The sequence below is a fragment of the Protobothrops mucrosquamatus genome, unplaced genomic scaffold, assembly GCF_001527695.2.
Source record: "Protobothrops mucrosquamatus isolate PMUCROS unplaced genomic scaffold, P.Mucros_1.0 scaffold1427, whole genome shotgun sequence".
Taxonomy (NCBI): domain Eukaryota; kingdom Metazoa; phylum Chordata; class Lepidosauria; order Squamata; family Viperidae; genus Protobothrops; species Protobothrops mucrosquamatus.
The window spans coordinates 144,607-163,349 of record NW_015387612.1 but is presented as its reverse complement, the minus strand read 5'-3'; the positions used below and the strand labels follow the sequence as shown (position 1 = coordinate 163,349).

Sequence of the window (18,743 nt, the reverse complement as noted above, 5' to 3'; positions counted from 1 at the left end):
TAACTGGCCCCGGAGCTCAGCTGCGTGTGTAGCAGCAAAGCCAAATGGCTTCGTGATCCGCTTGTTCGGGAGGGAGGCTCAAGAACCGGGCTCAGAAAGCCGTCAAGAAAAGAAGCGCCCTCGCCCCTTAGACCCGCAGCCCAGGCCTCTTTATTTGCGAGGAAGCCCTAGCCATGGAGCATATGACTTGAATTTCTTAACTGGGCTCTGTTCGATCTCTGTTTTAACTGTTTTACCCGTTAATGGTACAAACATTTTAGAGGCTGAGTGACGCAGCTCTTTGTGTCAGGTTATCCACCTTTTCGTCTCTTCCCCCCTCCCCCCCCAGCACGCCTCCTGTAAGTGTTAATTATGGACCTTGTTTTACCTGCTGAAACTTTTATTATGTGGTGATTAAGAGAACGGTCCTACGGGCTGGAAGATTTGGAAAGCCCCAAGCCACCCAAGTCAATTATTTCCGTTTCTTTTCTGGGTTAACCTTAAGAAGAACACAAGATTTTCTCTTATTGTTACGTCGGCGATTTCTACTTAGGCAGCGAGGCTGTGTGTAAACGTCAAAAGAACTCTGGTTTAACATAGGCAAGGTCGGCGTTTTTAAAAGGCGACTTCTGTCGTCCCTCTCTTGTCATAGCACGGTTTGGAGCATTGCGACCGCCGCCTCTTAACTGCGGTTTGCACCGTAAATTGGCTCGGCAGCCTTTTTACAGTGTTTCTCAACCTTGACAATTTTAAGGCATGTGGACTTCAACTCCCAGAATTCCACAGCCAGCAATGCTGGCTGTGGAATTCTGGGAGTTGAAGTCCACATGCCTTAAAATTGTCAAGGTTGAGAAACCTCTAGGCCAGGGGTAGGCAACCTTGGCTCTTTTATGACTCGTGGACTTCAACTCCCAGAATTCCTGAGCCATCCAAGCTGGCTCAGGAATTCTGGGAGTTGAAGTCCACGAGTCATAAAAGAGCCAAGGTTGCCTACCCCTGCTCTAGGCAAGCGGACTGCAGCCTAGAGAGCCACCAAGTGACCATCCCAAGCTATGGCAAATGAGAGATAGCTACAATCAAGTCAACTGTTCAGTGTTAGCGTAATAAAGATATACTGAGGCTCTGTGTTTTCATTTGTATCTCTTAATAGCACTTGATAGCCATGACATAGCTGACGGGATATGCCATTAAATCCAAAGAGTAAATTATTTATCTGCATCAGCGTATGCCAGGCAACGTGGTTTTCTAGAAGAAAAACTGCTTCAGGGGGTGGGAGGGACAATTATCAAAACATGAATTGAAAGTATTGTTGCCTTTAATGTATAGTAAGGTGCACCAAAGTATCTGGTGAAAGATAATTAACACATGTGGTGACTTTGAGTTCAATAGTTTATCCTATACATTATTTACAGTTGAGAAAATGGGCAGTGGTTACAATCCTAAATCTTTTACTCCCATCATTTACTTCCCTTTAAATGTGTACATAAACATATATTTGGACATAGTGAAATTTGTGATGTAAATGAATCTATGTGTAAGTAGTTATTTGTGACCAACTGCTTTTATTTTTATAGGGGAATAAGATCTATTCTCTTATTTACTTTTTAAAATCAGAGCAGTTCTGAACTGATGTCTAGCTAGAGTCGGCTCATACAATAGATTAAACTGAAACCAAACTATGTTAAGGTTTATTGCAGTGGTTCTCAACCTTTTTAATGCCGCGACCCTAACCGGTCGTAAGTCGAGAACTAAACCGTTCGTAAGTCGAGGACTAAACCGGTCGTAAGTCGAGGACTAAACCGGTCGTAAGTCGAGGACTACCCAACCGGTCGTAAGTCGAGGACTTTCCCTGCCCGGGAGTGCCGCGCATGCATGGTTCCGCCCCCTGCGCCGGCCGAGGCGTAGCTGGCAAGCGGCAGAGACAGAGCAGGCCGACCACCAGCTGGCCCAGCCCAAGGGAGGTAAGGCACCTGCCAGAAAAGGGGGAAAAAATGGCGGACAAAAAAAATGGCAGACAAAAAAAATGGCGGACAGCCTTGCTTGGCGACCCCCATGAAATGGTTGATCGACCCCAAATGGGGTCCCGACCCACAGGTTGAGAACCACTGGTTTATTGTAATGTGTAAATCCTGTCACTAGGTTGTGTTAGAAAGTCTTCTTAGTCATGGTTTTTCTCATTCATAGAATTTTATGAGGTAATTATGCGCCATCAGGTTGCTTTTGACTCCTAATGACCATGTAAGTATATTTTCCCTGTATTTTTCTGTCTGGATTTTTCCAGTAAAAATACAGTGGTGGTTTAACATTGCCTTATCAGTTTATTGGATACAAAATGATAATACCTTCCTATTTTCCAGTTATTGGGGGGTTTTTTTACAAAAAGAGAAAAATGAAAGGAAGTTGGAATAAATGAAAAACGTTAATTTCAAGAAGAATCACTTTTGGAAACAGCTTCTGAGTTTAAAGGATTTCATGTTTCTGACAGATTTTATTTTTTATAATGTTTTTATTTTATTATGAAATTTATTTGCCACCCATCTCATTTCAAAATGACTCTGGGCGACTTGTATGATATTCATACATAAGTATGCTGAGTTACCATGCAACTCTATGCATGTTTACAAATAAATGAAAAATATGTCTGAATCTTCTCAAATTCCTTCCTGTACTTATGTGTCTTATTTTTATTTTAGCTAAAAAGATATGCCAGATGTTCAAGATTGCTTTAGAAATGACCAGGGACCATGAGACATTGTTGATCTCTATGAGTAATTGAAAAAAGCCAAACACCAAAAAGAAGTCAGTACAATAGATCGGCATTTGATTGTTGATTATGTCAAATTGTGGAAAGTGCTTAGAAAAATAGGAATCATAGAACATCTCATTATCCTCATGGGAAACATGTACAAGTCAGGAAACCACACAGTACAGACAGAACATGGTAAAGGGACAACTCCAGGTTTGCAAAGAAGTGAGATAAGACTGCATATTTGCCCTTTATTTATTCAACTGGTCAGTTACTTTTTCATCAACAGTGTAATTGCAAAAAGTTACTGTACAAGGCAGTCGCTAAACAATACTTGTAGCAAAAGTTTTATTTATAGTCTTAGCTTATAGAAACTGTTAGGTGTCTTCAATTTATTGTTAACTTATTTATTTGACTTTTATCCCGCTATAAAAATAACTTCATAAGTAACTCAAGACGGCAAACATATAATACTCCTTCCTATTTTTCTCGCAACAATCCTGTGAAGTGAGCTGAGCTGAGAAAGTAGGTTTTCCTCCTTTTACATAATGTATATCAGTACTATTATTTATGCATGCATTAACAGTGTTCTGTATTTTTAATTTAGCAACATTGAGGTAAAATATGGTTTAAAAAAATACTATTCCTGCCCTCTGGCCTTCCAAAAGGGCCTGAACATCTGGTTCTGCCAACTGGCCTGGGCCTGCAATGAAGTTGTGTCATTCTGGAGGTGGCTAAGGGTGGATAAAGACAAGACTCCACTTCCTCCCCATGCACATCTTTCTCCTGTCCTCTCCATCATGGTCAATTTTAATTCACATTTAATTCTTTCATTTATTGTTTTAATGTTTTATATTGGCATTTTGATTGATTGATTGATTGATTGATTGAAGCCACTAAGAGTCACTTTTGGCAGGATGGGCAGCATATAAATTAAACATACATACATAAATGTAAGGCAAATTAAGCTACTTAAAAATATCAAATGGAACTGTTCCTGGCAAGGCCCTGACAGATCTTACCAGCAGTTAAAAGAGAACTTGATGACATTACAGTACAAGAGAGTATAGAATTCTAATGAACTAGAAGGTAACTTAAGGTAAATAGTGCAAACTAAAACCTGAGGTAATAAAGATGTAGTTAAAATTCATATCACAGTTCATGGTAACACAACAGAAAAAGCACATTACTTGTTTCAATAGCTCTTGATTTGTAGTGACAAAGGCGTTCATTGTATGGGATTTTCTGGAATCTACCTTCCAGAATCAGAATTTGTAAAGCATTGCAGTGGCAAGTGTGAGAACTCTCTGAAATGTTAGTGTAGCAGATTGAGATGTCTGACAGGCTTATGTCTAGTGACATCACACCCCCATTGTGATCAAAACTGAATGTAGAAGCCACAATAATGCAGCTTATCCTCCAGCCCTCTTTTCCATTTTTAAATGAAAAAGTTATCTAACACATGTGGAGCTAAGTTACAGAAAGTTATTAGCTTTAGTCACAATTTGAAGATGCTGTTTCATGCATCGGCTCCAACTTTAAGAAACTTCAATTGTTTCTATATGAAGAGCAGCATAGGAATAGTTGTTTATTGATTGATTAGCCTTAAAGCCTTATCAATAAAATGACATAAAATATAGTACATATCTAATTCTGGAGTAAGATAGGAGGAAATAGAGTGATAAAATATGTATGTATTAACACAAGGAGTCAAATTAATTTCTCTTACAGGATACCTCAATTTGTTCAGTGGGTCGGGTTCTTGGGACCACTGTTCTTAGTTTATAATTTATATGACAATCAGATCCCTGTGGGGTATTCTTTCTAGTAGGGATGATTTAAATATTTAATAGGGGCATATAATTGACAGTCTAACAAGGTATGAGAAATATTTTCAATGGTTGCAGTACCTCATATGAAGGTTCTCTCATATGGCAAGTGGTGGAAATGCCCATATTTGACCATGGAGTCCAACAACTCAAAATCTTGCTCTAGAATAGGCCCTTCTTAAAATTTGTGTCAGACCCAATGATAGGTATTTTTCAGGTTGAAAAATAGTTTTATTCATGGCCAACCAACCTATTATTTTTAGCCAATATTTCCATGTAGATTGGAATAATAGTATCTAAGGCTGTTTAAAAACTTCCCTGCCTTGAGAGTAGATATCGTGTGTTATGAAATAACTGGAAAGTTGGCTGACTCAGGAGTTGACCTGGGCCTTACTTATCTGTTCTGTTAAGCATATTTTGGGAAGTCTCTCAGAGTCCATTGAATGGATCCTCTGCTAGTATGTGAAAAGTTTAATTATCAAGTGGCTATGTAAGAAATGGATATCTGTTTCCACTCAAAGTGCAGTGTCTTGTCAGTTCCCAGTACACATCTTAAAAAAATGGACCTGAACTTGTTCAAGTGGGGTAGCTTTATTAAGGCCCCACAATTCTGCACATTGGTCATTGGGATTATTTTTGCCCTTAATACTTTCAGTATAAAAGTACATGGATAATGTAATTAAATAATTTGTATAATCTTTTAGTATTTATCCCAATTCTTCCCAAAGTTTTTAAAAAACAATTTAACTGTGACCCAATGCTGGTAAAATCACTAAGTAGATAAAATAATTCCCTTGTTCCACAGACTCCCCATTTATCTTCCAGCTATATTTCACACTTTTTCTGCTACCATCACTTTTAATTTGGTTTTATTGCTGCTTAAAGAATTAAGAGCACAGTAGATATTTAGCTTTTGTAGCAGTCTTCTGAGATGGATTCGGGAATGTGCCATTACAACCATGTCATCAGCACATAAAAGGATATTAATAAATTTATCATGGATCTTTGGTATGAGTGTTTTATAGCATACAGGTAAATCATTGACACAGAAATTAAAAAGCATTGGGGCTAGGATACAACCCTGTCTGACACCATTAATGGGTGGGTATACTCTTCGCTAAAGAAGGTTTACACCTGTGCAATCTTTCAAATGGCTATTTCGGTAGAGCCTTAACCAAAAATAAGAGTCTGGGTTCCATATTTAAGCTGGCCAAATTTCATCCACAGAATATTTGTATTTATGGAATCAAAAGGTGCATTAAGTTGTATAAATATGGTAAACAGTTTCTTGCGATTTGTTAATTGTTAAAGAGTATATAAAGTAAAACTATGTATTCTAGAGTGCTCTGGTCCGAATTCAGCCTGTTCCTCTACTAAGATATTTTTTCCCTGAATGAAGGCAAATATATCTGTCCCAGGATAATGTTGCAAGATCCAATCTGGGTTGGTCACTGGGACCAGTTTAGTCTTCCGAGCTTTCAGACTCATGGTGGAGCCCATCCTCAGGGAACTTCCTTCTAAAGATTTTTTTCCATTACCCAAACTTCTACGGTATTTTGCTTAACAGGAGTTTCACATACATTTTATCCACAATTCCAATAAGGCTTATCATTCTATGTTTTGGGGTCACCTTTGTCTCTTTTTATACAGGGAAACTATAATGGTGACTTCCCATCCGAATGGAATACAACCTGTATTATTTATATGGGTAAACAGCCAGCTAACAGAGGGACCTACAAATCAATATGAGTCTTAAAGAGTTCTGGGAGTAGAAAACTTCCAGGTGCCTTATGAGATTAAATCTTCCCAAACTGAGTCTGTAACGGGAATCTCAAATTGAAAATCTATGTTCCTTCAATAAATCGGTTTTTTAGAAATCTGAATTTGTTCCTTTCACTGAAACTTCCAGATCTGACCATATTTTAACTTTATAGGAGGCATTTTAAAAGACTATCAGTTTCTTATATTCATGCTTAATTTTTAGCATTTAGCATGTTTTTTTGTGTGGTAGGATAACCCAGGGGTCTGACACATTGCTGCCCTTAGTAAATTTGTGGTACATAAACAGAATCAAATCAATTTAAACATATTTGTTGACAGTTTCTAGTAGGAAGTTTGTCTGTTAAAATTTTTCTCAGCAAATGACACAGATACATGTATTGGGTCGGGATTTTATTTGAACCTTGGGTAAAGAAGGAAATTGACTTTCTCCAAGTCTAGGCTTGTTCTGAATTTAGAAAGCTAGATAATGCCTTATCAACCTTGACTCAATTAAGCTTTCTGTTCTGCCTCACCTCAAGTTTAGCTAATATACTCTTAACATGAGACATGTATAATTTAGTATCAGATCTGCCTTGGAATCCTCCCTCACATCAAGTTCGATATCTGAAAACAACTTTTTGTTTCATGTAATCTAAAACACTGCTGGAGTTTCCTGAATGGTATGTAAAAGTATATACAGTATAAAACCAGATTTTTTATCATCTAAAATGCGGAGATTACATTTATAAATCAAGGAGACTAATTGTGAACCTGCAGTATTTCTTTTGGTGTCTCTAAAGCAGGGTTGTCAAACTGCCGGCCCGTGGGCTGGATGCATCATAGCGAAACCGCGCTCACCCCATTGCCGGCAATGGCAAAAAAGTTGTGATACGTTGCGACATGTCACATGACGTTGCGAGTTTGACATCCCTGCTTTAGAGAGTCAGGGCAATCATTAGATAATCCTCAGGAATAACACCCAAATGAACAAACTCTTGTATGAAAGCTCCTGGCATTGAAGTCTAGAATTACAGTGGCTTTAAGGTGAATTGAATTTATTTTTATCACTGTCTTTTCTAGATTCACCCAAATATTAGGAGAAAATTGGGGAGGTGCCTAGAGGAAGATAAAGTAGAACCATTTCAGAGAATTTATAAGAAAACGTGACAGTTAAATAATGGGGAGTCATCTCAAAGGACCAATTCCTTTCCTTGCCAGCCCAGCTCTGCCTTGGCAGTAGTACTAAGTCCTCCTGATGCCCATTGTCTGAAGTTCTTTTGCAGGTCTAAAATCAATTTAGAGATTATTGTTCTACTATCGGTAAATGGTATAAAGGCTAGGTACATAACAGAATGATTTGGGTGAAAACCAAATGTTACTTACCAGAATAATCCACTAATGAACTATATGGATATATGGCATATTACTTGCTGAGTATATTCAGCAGGTTAATAGGACTATAGTTTTAAGGTAATTTTCTATCACCCTTCTTTCATATTGTTGATTAGTAAATACACGACTAATTCAATCTTGAAATATTTTATATACACCCATATTTTAAGAATAACTTATATAATCTTTCATCAGCACATATAACTGTGCATGAATGTACAGTATGTACAAAACATTTATAGTCAATGGTATTACTGGACATGCTGTTTTAAAAGATCCTATGCAAAATTAGTTTTACAGAGTTCTGCAAAACAGTATGAAATAAGGCAGAGTTAAGATAGAAAGATACAGTCACTAGTTCTGAGTACAATTTAACTGATTCAGTTATGGTTTTGTTTTATAGAAATATGTTGTACTTCACAGTCCAACTGTCAATTTAAGATTTAGCATTAAAATATCCAATTAATTCTCCAGGACTATGTAATGATATACTCATTTGTCAAGTTAGTTTTCTCACTGAGAAATGATGCAATATTTTAAAAAGTAAATAATTGCTCATTGACATTGCAACATTTTCATGATCACAAAGACTCTGTCCTTCTCTTAGAAATGCAGTCACAAGATGATCTGAGCTTTGGTCACTTTTTTCAAAACTATAGACAAAAAGGCCTGATAATAAGTTTTGCTTTTGGGGAAATGAGTAATAACAATTTATATTATGAAGAATTACTTCCCACTGAAAGAATCAGGCATAAATATTTAATTCAACAAACTTAAAACTGTATTTTGGTAGCTAATTGTTTCTTGATTTATTTTACATGTATAACTTGAAAAACAAACCTTTCCCTAATGTTGAAATTAAAGGATAAGAATGAATTAGAATTGTAATGAGTTTTGTAGCTTGACAACTTGTTTAAAGCAAATGTAAAATTTTCTGCATAAACAAAATTGTAAATATATGTTTTGTTCTTATAACTTCCTCTGACTATTTTTATACTGTGGTGGTATAAAAATCTGGATACTAACTGATCTTCATTAAGATCTATCTTACTCCATAATTGGCTTGTGTAATACCATATAGGATGAATAATCAGAGCCAAACAGATTTCTTTAAAGTGTTTAAATGTAGGTTTTCCAAATCTGAAATTAATGAATAATGACAGAACTGAAGATATATATATGTTGGGAAGGGTTCTGGTATGCATTCAATATCAGTAATTCACAACTAATTCTTTGATGCTAATGTTTATATTCTGTTTAAGGAAAATAATGGCTTTTGGAAACTTAAATATAATTAGCAATTACAGAAATGAATTATAGACTTAAGGAAATTCATACACAAAAGTTTTCATTCTTGAAATATCTCATTTTGAATCTGAAATGTATAGGTTTTAAATAGAATGGTCAGAACAGTTGTTCATACCTGAAATAGAATGTTTCACCTATGAAATATTTACAATTCAAATGTTTTTGTATGTTATTAGTTAATAACATAAACAACCAGTGCTTTAATTCATAACGTAATCCATTTGTCTTCTCTTCGAATTGATGATCATGCAGTACCTGGATTATTTACATGTACATGCTCTAAAATTGATCTATCCAGAACTCTTTCAATGAGAACTTCTTCTACAATACTTATGTCCTGAAATAAGAACGAAAAGAAATCAGACATTCAAATAAAATACTGCAATAAACAAAATCTTGCTTAGCTGTGAAAGCAGCCAAATTGTAGGCATCAGTAATAACTTTATTAGCAATAATAAGGTTACACCCAGCTTATATATTTTAGGATGGTAACCCCTTGATATTTCATTCACACGTAGGACAACCTATAAATTACAGTTCCAAATAAAAGGAAACTATAATCGGATGTATTTCCCAATAAGTTCACAAAAAAAACCAGCAGAATGATGTCTTTTTACAACAAATTCTTAGTATGCTTCTTAGAAAGATTTGTAAATAGAAGGTTCATGATTCAGAGAACAAACAGGATACTATCTTCCTCTGAGAACTTTGTATAAGAAGAATGGATTCTAGTAATTTGAAAAATAAACACATATAGGTAACTTGTTCAGTAAATTCTAGATTGCTATTCAGCATCTGAACAAATTGCTCTGCAACCTATCCACCAAATAATGCTTTTGGAATCTATAAATGTCCTTATACACTATGAGAGCTACAGAGAGATAAAGAAAAATTCAGATAAAGATTCAGCAGGGATTAGGGAAAAATGATATAATTTACTCACAATATAATCTTCATAATAGAATGTATGTCTCAGCTGAAGATGCCTTATAAAATTTCTGATGTAGTAACTTGGACCACCACCAGGTAATAAATGACAGATTGGACAGTACTGTAGACAGTTAAAGTGGGGAGAAATAAATAATAATTTTTGTCATTATTATGTACAACATGAATTATTACTGAAAAATAAAAAATGTTAATTATATCTAAATTATTATTGGTTGAATAGACGCTTTCAGACATCCCCTTTCTATCAGCAGTAAATTCAGTTTATTTCCTCCATAGCCTATATTACAAATGCTATACAAGAATGTAAATATCCTGTCTGCAAAAGCAGTTGGTCCTGTTATCTATTTAGATCATGGGTAAAATACAAAAATAGTTCATTGTTCCAAGAACATTTTCAACTTTATGCATCTATAAACTAGTGCCCTCTATTCATGTAGACTTCAATGAGGCATAAGAGATGACCAAATTCACAGGTTAGACAAATCACTGATTTTATAAATATTGTTAATTATTTATCTTGGTTCACACAAAATAACTAAGCCATAAATTATTATTTATAAACTACAATGGGTGTATTAATGCAAAAGCACAACAATAGGCTAGGCAACATTAAACCAATGGACATATTCCTTGGTACACAACAGGCTCCTTCTAATAAACTTTTTTTTAACTTAAAACATAAATGGGAACCTGGCATAGTAAGGTAAACATGTAGCATCATTTTTATTTCCAAAAATGCTTCTCGATCCTACATAGCTGGGGAAAACACCCTCAACAGTTTGTAGTGTTTTCTGACTGGTTATAACCACCATATACTGAGAGAGGTCTGTTTGGTGTAGGGATTTAGCACATCAGGCTAGAACAGTGATGGCGAACCTTTTAGAGACCGAGTGCCCAAACTGCAACCCAAAACCCACTTATGCATCGTCGGTTGCCGGGCGGGTGTGGCCCATTGGGTGGGTGTGGCCCATTGGGTGGGCGTGGCTGCAGTGGTAACGGCAGACTGGGTGGGACTAAAAAGTTCAATCAATTCCAACTTTGCAAGATCTTTTTTTTCCCACGAGAAGTTGAAATTGATTGATTGAACCTTTTTTTTTGTACATGGCGGCGGAGGCCTAAAGTGAAAAGGTTTTATAAAACCCAGTTGAAGGCCTAAGACTGGGGCGATGGCGCGCCTGCCCACAGAGAGGGCTCTGAGTGCCGCATCTGGCACCCGTGCCATAGGTTCGCCACCACTGGGCTAGAAACTGGGAGTTCTAGTCCTGCCTTAGGCACAAAGCCAGCTGGGTGACCCTCAGTTAATTATATACCCTCTCTCAGCCCGAGGAAAGAAGAAGCCATGGCAAATCACTTCTAAAAACTGCCAAAAAATTTGCAGGAACATGTTCAGGTCTTTGCCCAGTCAAAAAGCTGACTCAAAGGCACAAAGCAAATAAACAAAAACAAAATTCCCCACCACAGCAGCGATTTTGCAAATATATGTCTCCTGCCATTTCAGGAAAGTTCCTATGATATAATCTCTAAATTTCAAACATTCCAGAGAATAAATATAGTTTTCTCCTACAGTAAGCAAAATACGAAAACAAAACAACCTAAAATTTACAGGTATTTCTCCACTTATGTTTCAAAATTATTGCATGGGTAAAAAAGTGGACTTTTGACCCATGCCCAAAATTAGAGTTAAGTGGTCACATGATCAAAATTTGGTTGCTTGGCAGCCTGCTCATACTTACAATCACAGGAATAGTTCAATCCCCCCCCACCTGCATGTTTTCCAGTGATTTTCCAAAGTCAGCTTTGGACAACAGCATTCCGAAGGCTCAAGGAGCCACATGTAGGAAACATTCATCAGAAAAGCTGGGTCCAAAAAGGAGATGGCAAAGGCAGTGGGGTACTTCTCCTTCAGCCATGATGGTTGGGTGGAAAGGGGGAAAGGTCAGTATGGGGAACTGGGAGAGAAGGCAGCAGGCTGAATGAATACTTGTGGGGTGGGCTGGGGGGAGTCCCCAGGGTGGAGCAGTGGTTCTGGAGCTGCTTGCCAAGGGCAGAGATGGGGAAGAGGAGGCAATCCCTTACCTTACTGAGGCTCGAGGCTACGAGGGACCAAAACTGGAATGCCTTGCATTAGGATGTGTACTGATTTAACAACCCACAATTCTTGGTTAATGACAATAGGAAGTGCTTGGATTGCCATCGTAAATTGGTGTGGTCACATCATATCTCTTTACAACTGCATTAACTTAGACCACAATCTCGGCCCCAAATGTGATCATAAACCAACCTGTATGGTTGGTGATGTGTGAACCCAGCCATGAATTTGTTTTTATAGAAAGTATGGTTCCAAACTATAAGAGGGACACCTCACACCACTCTATTTTATCTAATTAGACGTTCAGTTACACTCATACTAATTCATGGACAGATACAAGATGTAGAAATGCAGAATAGCCAGCTGTTACAGGTTACAACAACAACCAGCACTTTACTGTGCTATATTTTTTACTTTACTGTATTTATTAAAAATCCAGCACTGGATTTTTGGAAGACAACTCAGAATAGGCCTCTGCCCAATTACAGACATAAAGGAAACCTCTTCCGTGGATGAATATTTTGTAGCCATGGGTAGTTTGAATTACTGAACTATTTTTCTTCTGACATATGCTGGCAGTTGTCTCAAGTGAGTTTAAGACCTCAATTTGAAATTGAGAATTAAAATTATTGCATTTGATCACAGTGAATGATTATTTAATAGTTGTTTGATTACTGTAAATACCTTCCTCTTTCTAAATCTATGTTTATTACAATTACTCTGATCAAAGAAGCACACTAATGCATTGTGTTACAATGAAGAAAATAACATACTAAAGGAAGAGTCATAATAGATTTTCAAACATGCAAGATTGCCAAGATGAAACAAACAGGAGAACCAGCTTATGCTAATGAAAAAGATAAAAGAAATGTTCTAACAATTCCAGAGTATTTCTATAATGCCACGAATGAGAAGTTTTAGTTCTGGAGCCTTTGAAATCCACATTTCACAAAACCTTCCTTAGTCAGCAAGCTGCAGAGATACTTTTTCATCAGATGTATTGTTATTAAGAAATGTCACTTATTAACATATCATGACATACATATGTACATTTATCTAATTTATCATGCAAGTGATTATTAGGATATAGACATAAATCCAAGTGTAAGAAAAGTTACCACTGGTCTTCTTTCAGTTCTGTGAAAGGTGAGAAAATGGTCCAAGAGATCATTTTCATCCAATTCATGCTGACAGAAAGGACAAGGATACCTGAAAACAATGAACAGACATGTATAAATACCCACATTTTCAATGTTAGTTACTAAATACATTCTCCAATTGGTGGCTATTTTGGACAGTGAATCAATCTGCTCCTGAGAAATAAGACTGTAACAGTGTCTCTCCATAGCAAGCTTTAATACTCACACCCAAGCCGCTGAGATATGAAAAGCTAAAGTAGCTAATAAATCTATAGACTTGTCTATCCTTAATTTTACCAAGATGTAATTTACCTTGTTTCAGGGTATGCAACTTCCTGTAGAGGCCCATATTTTTCTATATATTGGCCACAAGTCTTCAAATGAGCTCTCATTTCACTAAGGCACACCTGAAACATGCAAAGACATACCTTGTTAATTAAAATTTTACACTTACAGGTTAATATTTTAAAAATAATTTTGATTTTCATAAAGGTGAGGTTACAAAACAAGGCCAGTTCAAATTTCTCTCAGTTGGGTATCACACATTGCTTACAACTCAATATAAATTACTTTGAAAAAGTGTGTATAGGAATATGGTTTAGAAAGTTGAAAGTAAATTATGGAGTATCAATCATTATTTACCTGTGTTTTACATTCTGTACAGTTTTGGTGTGTATTTTTCATCATTTTAATAACATCAGTTGCTGGAATCCCTTCAGAAGAAAGATGTGCCCTGCAATATGGACATGTCCATGTATGATGTCTTAAACATGTGGTAATACAAATGTGACAAAATCTGTCAAAGAGAAAAAGGAAATGTTTCTCTACAAAACTCTATTTTAAGGAAAGCAATCTAAAATATGGACACACCCTAAGAATGATTTCTGTCTGTTAATAGTTTTCTTTATTTGAGCATTCCAATCTGTTGGACTACCGATAAAGAATAGCTATAGAAAATAGTATGCTTTGATATAAGGCTGTCTCTGCATTACCTAGTTACAAATTAGCATCAAAGTATTTGCCTATTAGTGACTGAAAATAAGTGACTTGTAATACAACTTTAATATGAGAGGTCAGTGTTTCAAAAAGAACATAAAGTAAGAGGCTTCAGTTTTAATTTTGCTCTCATTTGTATGCATAATTTGCAGTAATAAATTTCATGAATGAAAATGTCATATATTTATATTTTCTTCACAATATACTTCCTTTTGAGTTTTCTCAAATTGAATCAGTCAATGAAGTTGCATATATAAATAAAATCCTGGAGTACATAATGGCGAAGGAAGACCACTGTGTTTCTGAAATGATTATCTGTGACTGAATGAAATCAGCTGATTCATATAGCCTTGCATTGATATGCTATATAACTCTATGGATATTTCTGCCAAATGACTTTGTGGATAATGCTGAGAGAATGATAAAATATGTGTCTAAGCTTATTGTAACAAAAGGTAAAATAGCACACTTTTTCAATCCTTTCCAAAGGTCTCTCAGCTTAAAATACAGCAGAATTGCATTAGTATTTCTCTCTCTGTGTGTGTGTGTGTGTGTGTGTGTACAATCTAGCTCCTGAAATCTGGAAAATATCAATTGAACAAAGAGAAGTCTTTGTAGTGCGGAATTTAGGCCTGGATTATTGTCCTGTATAGTAAATTGAACAGACATCACAATAACATATCAGAATAGTGCAAAAAAAAACAAGACAGGCAAGATATAAACTCTAAATTTAAACAAATAATTAGGACATATGTTAATGTTAATTAAATCACAAAGCTGAGTACTCATACTGCTCTATGAACATTAAAAATATATATGTAATAGAAGAATCAGAGAAATCAAATATTACAGTCATAGCTAGGGTGAAGTACAATCAATTAAAAAGCACAGAAGATGCATCAGAGTCTTCTTTTGTGTCGCTAGTGGGCCCTGAATATTTCCATCAAGGTAATCTTCCTTACTCTCTACACTTGATGTATCCAGAATATAAATTAAGTTGGTAGTAAATCTGCTATGGAAAGTCATCTGGTACTGCAGAAAATGACAAAATGTCTTAAATTGACAATTGTCAGGCCTAGGTTTAAGCATCACACTAAGCAATCAACCATGGTTCACCTATCTCTATTTTCATATTTTTTTTACCACTTTCACATTGCTTAGCCACAATGTGGATTATCTGGCTCAGTTTAATATTATGTGTATATCCAAATACTAATGTGGCATGATTTGTTAATCAATAATGCACTGAGCATTACTGTCTCGGTTTGTTGCCTATGTCATCTGAACCTAAAAACAAGATTAGTGTTTGATTAGGTGAGTCCTTATCAGCCACAATTATTAACTACAGTTTTTTACTGGCAGCAAGGCCAGCCTTAATTTAATGTGATGCCTGAACCTGGAAAACAGTGCAGGACCTTTTACAAAGTAGAATGACCCTAATTTCTGCTTCTCCATTTTCTTTTTCTCTACCAGGGCACATGTGATACCTACTTTTTGATAACAAACTGGCCAGGAGGAGAGGAAAAAAACTAATGCCAGCAAGCTAACCAATGCAAATGTTGTTGGAATATTAATCAAACAAGAAATGGACTAGTAAAATGGAGTTGATTAGTTTTCTTGGTTATATTCATTAGGTAAGCACCTTAACCATTGTTAACACTAAGCCATGATAAATCTGTCATGCAAACATATGGGCCGAGTTCAGCTCCATTAATCACATAATTCCTAAGTATGTCAATCTATAACAAAATCATTTTTACAGAAATATGAATTTGCATAGATTTAAAATCTATTCTGTCTCCTAAATACTAGAAATATATTTATATTTTTATACAAATACTGTGTTGGTATTAGAAGTTGCTATTTTCCTTGCTCTTGCCTAGTATTTTTTTCCCTGTATTTGTTTCTTATGCTATTGGTTTGTTTGTATCCTGCCTTTATTTCTTCTTTAATTTCCAATGTTTTGGTGATATATATAATAAAAGAACAAAAATACATTATCAATTAGGAGAATGCATGGATAGAACTAGTAGCTTTGGGGATACACTTGAATAGGTCAAAGGGGTCAGTGTATTCATCAAGGTCTCATTGCCACACCCTGCTTGCTCTGGTACAAGGGCACCCACCCATCAAGAATGTACAACATTGTCCTCAACCAACTCCCAGCCTATTGTGAGAGCAGCCTCTGTCCTTTATGGCTCCTTTGGTGTTAATGCTGTTTCAGAAAGGTGAGATTTTTGGCTGCCTGTTATTGGCACCAAAGAGGTGTTCCCCCACCTCCCTCCTCTCTTGCCCCAGGAGGGAGTGCCTGGACTTTAAGGAACTTTTCACAGGAATGGAAAGACACCTCAAGAAAGCTTTTTGAACCCTGATTGGATTAAATCAGACTCATCAAATTTACTCTAGAAAAGCTTGGAAATTAGAAACTGATATGCAAAACAAAAGGTGCTATCAGGATGACCTGTAACAAGCATACTGTCTTGGAGATGTTAAAGAAATGCAATTTACATTACATTTGCAATTTGTCATCTTTTCCTGGATAGGTTTTTATATTATAAGGACAGTTTTATAGATCTTTAAAAACATATTCATTCTATTTACATCTTGTCTTTCTTTCAAAAGCAAAAGGTGACTTAAATTTTACCATGGTAACAATTTTTAGATATAGGCTGGGCTGAATGGGTGTGATGGGCCCAAAGCTACAAAATTTCCATGGCAGTTCACTTGGCAAGGATTTTTGGAAGTGGTTTGCCATTGCCTCCTTTCTGCGTTGAAGGGAGGTGACTGGCCCAAGGTTACCCAGGTGGCTTCATGCCTAAAGCAGAAATACAACTCACCATTACCAAAGTTCTAGCCTGACCTGAATGAATTTCATGACAACAAGCCCATAGTGTTGTTTGACATTCTGGCTCAATCAAATGGATTTCAAGGTTTGTCCAATGTTGCACTGATAGAAAGCTATTGCAAGAAAAACATATCTAAACAGAAAGAGGCATGGCAGTCAAAACATTATTTGGCCAATCAAGCAGATTAAGATGCATTTGTTTTAATTTGTGTGAGAGGGGTTTTGTTTCACCTAAATTTCTTGGAGAGAAAGGGGTGTGAGGCTGCTAATCATTGAACATTTAACTATTTACCCAAAAGAAAAAATAAGGTGTTCATCAAAACAATCAATTATCTTTTGAGAAGGCAACTAAAATTTGGGGCTGGCTTCCATAACAGTATTTTTATTTTATATTATTTGTATTCTGCCAGGATCACATGACACAGATATAAAAATGATTTCCGTTTCAAAATATAAACTTTTTTTAACCAAAATCACGTATAAAATACCTATAGCAAGGTATTAGTTCTCTTCTGCCAGAACATCTTGTTTAACTTATCAAAATATTGAAGAATCAGAGGAATGAATCAACCTCTGTTTCAGCAATATAGTTTGATTCAAATTTAATTTTCCTTTCTTTTTCGGCATAGGAAAAGGTACATTTTGTTTTCTAATGCCATCCTCGAGATAAATTCTCTTAAAACTAAAATCATCCATGGAGCTTAGTTGGACAAATTTGGAGCTAAATGCAGATGGAGGAAACGGATGAACATTTTTTTCGATGAACATTTTTTTCGTTCTTTGGTTTTAAGAAAAATCTTAAATGTTCTTACTGAATTTACCTGTACATAACATCTGGGACTTATATTTCCAATACGTTTGCACTGCAAAGCACAGCAGACATAAACAGAAACCAAATTTTACACGTGAGTAGAAGACAATCTATACTTCCTCCAACACAAGTTTCCCAAAGCAGGACCAAAGTACGGTTCAGCTCCCGTTTCCCAACCTGAACTAACTCACAGAAGTTGCACTTACACATGGCCACATTTGGTCCTTACAGGCTGGTCGAACACTTCCAAGCAGATGGCGCACTCAAAAGAGGGAATTTGCTGCTTTTCCACGTCTCCCGCTCGATCTGACGGTTGTGGGAACTGAATACTGCCTTGGGGGTCGCCAACATCCGGCGTCCTCGCCGTCTCCCGTCCGTCGCCGCTTAGCACCGATCCCATCGTCTAAACGAGCTCTCTCACGCTTTGGCGACGGTGCTTGCGGCTGCTGTGCAGGAGGCGCACTGCTCAAATGCTTTACAACCAGAATTGTAGCAGTTCTGCAGGATTTCGCCTTGAAGCAAAACAAAAGCGTCAGCTCTCCCACTTGGACCTCTTTGGGGAAGAAATCCCGGAGACGTTCAGCCGCGGCTGCAGAGTCGAAAACCTGCCCAAGCTTTATTGGTGGTGGCGAGACCAGTCCCAGTCGGCGCAGTGAAACCTGACACCTTCAGATAACAAAGTGGCGATCAGAGGCAGCCCTGGCTTCGTTTATTGGCTGGCGCAATGTTTTGTTTTGTTTTTCCTGGGACCCCAGTGATTTGCGTATAGCCTCTGCATAGATGACCAAAGATGATTCTTTACTGGGTCCAAGGGAATTTGTTTCCCGGAGTGGCTGGATTGAACTCTAAAATACTATTTGCTACGTGCGGGTGTCACCCGTTATTGTGGTCAGGAAA

General features: G+C 36.8%; 1 protein-coding gene across 1 annotated transcript; it reads right to left on the bottom strand.

The window, feature by feature from the left end:
• Nucleotides 1-8,728: 8,728 nt before the first annotated feature.
• RNF125 (ring finger protein 125) lies at nucleotides 8,729-18,246 on the bottom strand. Its single transcript, XM_015821930.1, has 6 exons — nucleotides 18,053-18,246; nucleotides 13,837-13,990; nucleotides 13,507-13,601; nucleotides 13,174-13,264; nucleotides 9,959-10,066; nucleotides 8,729-9,352 (listed from the first exon to the last, which is right to left on the bottom strand). Exons 1-6 carry the CDS (start codon nucleotides 18,244-18,246, stop codon nucleotides 9,260-9,262), a joined length of 735 nt encoding a protein of 244 aa, XP_015677416.1. The 3' UTR covers nucleotides 8,729-9,259.
• Nucleotides 18,247-18,743: the final 497 nt, after the last annotated feature.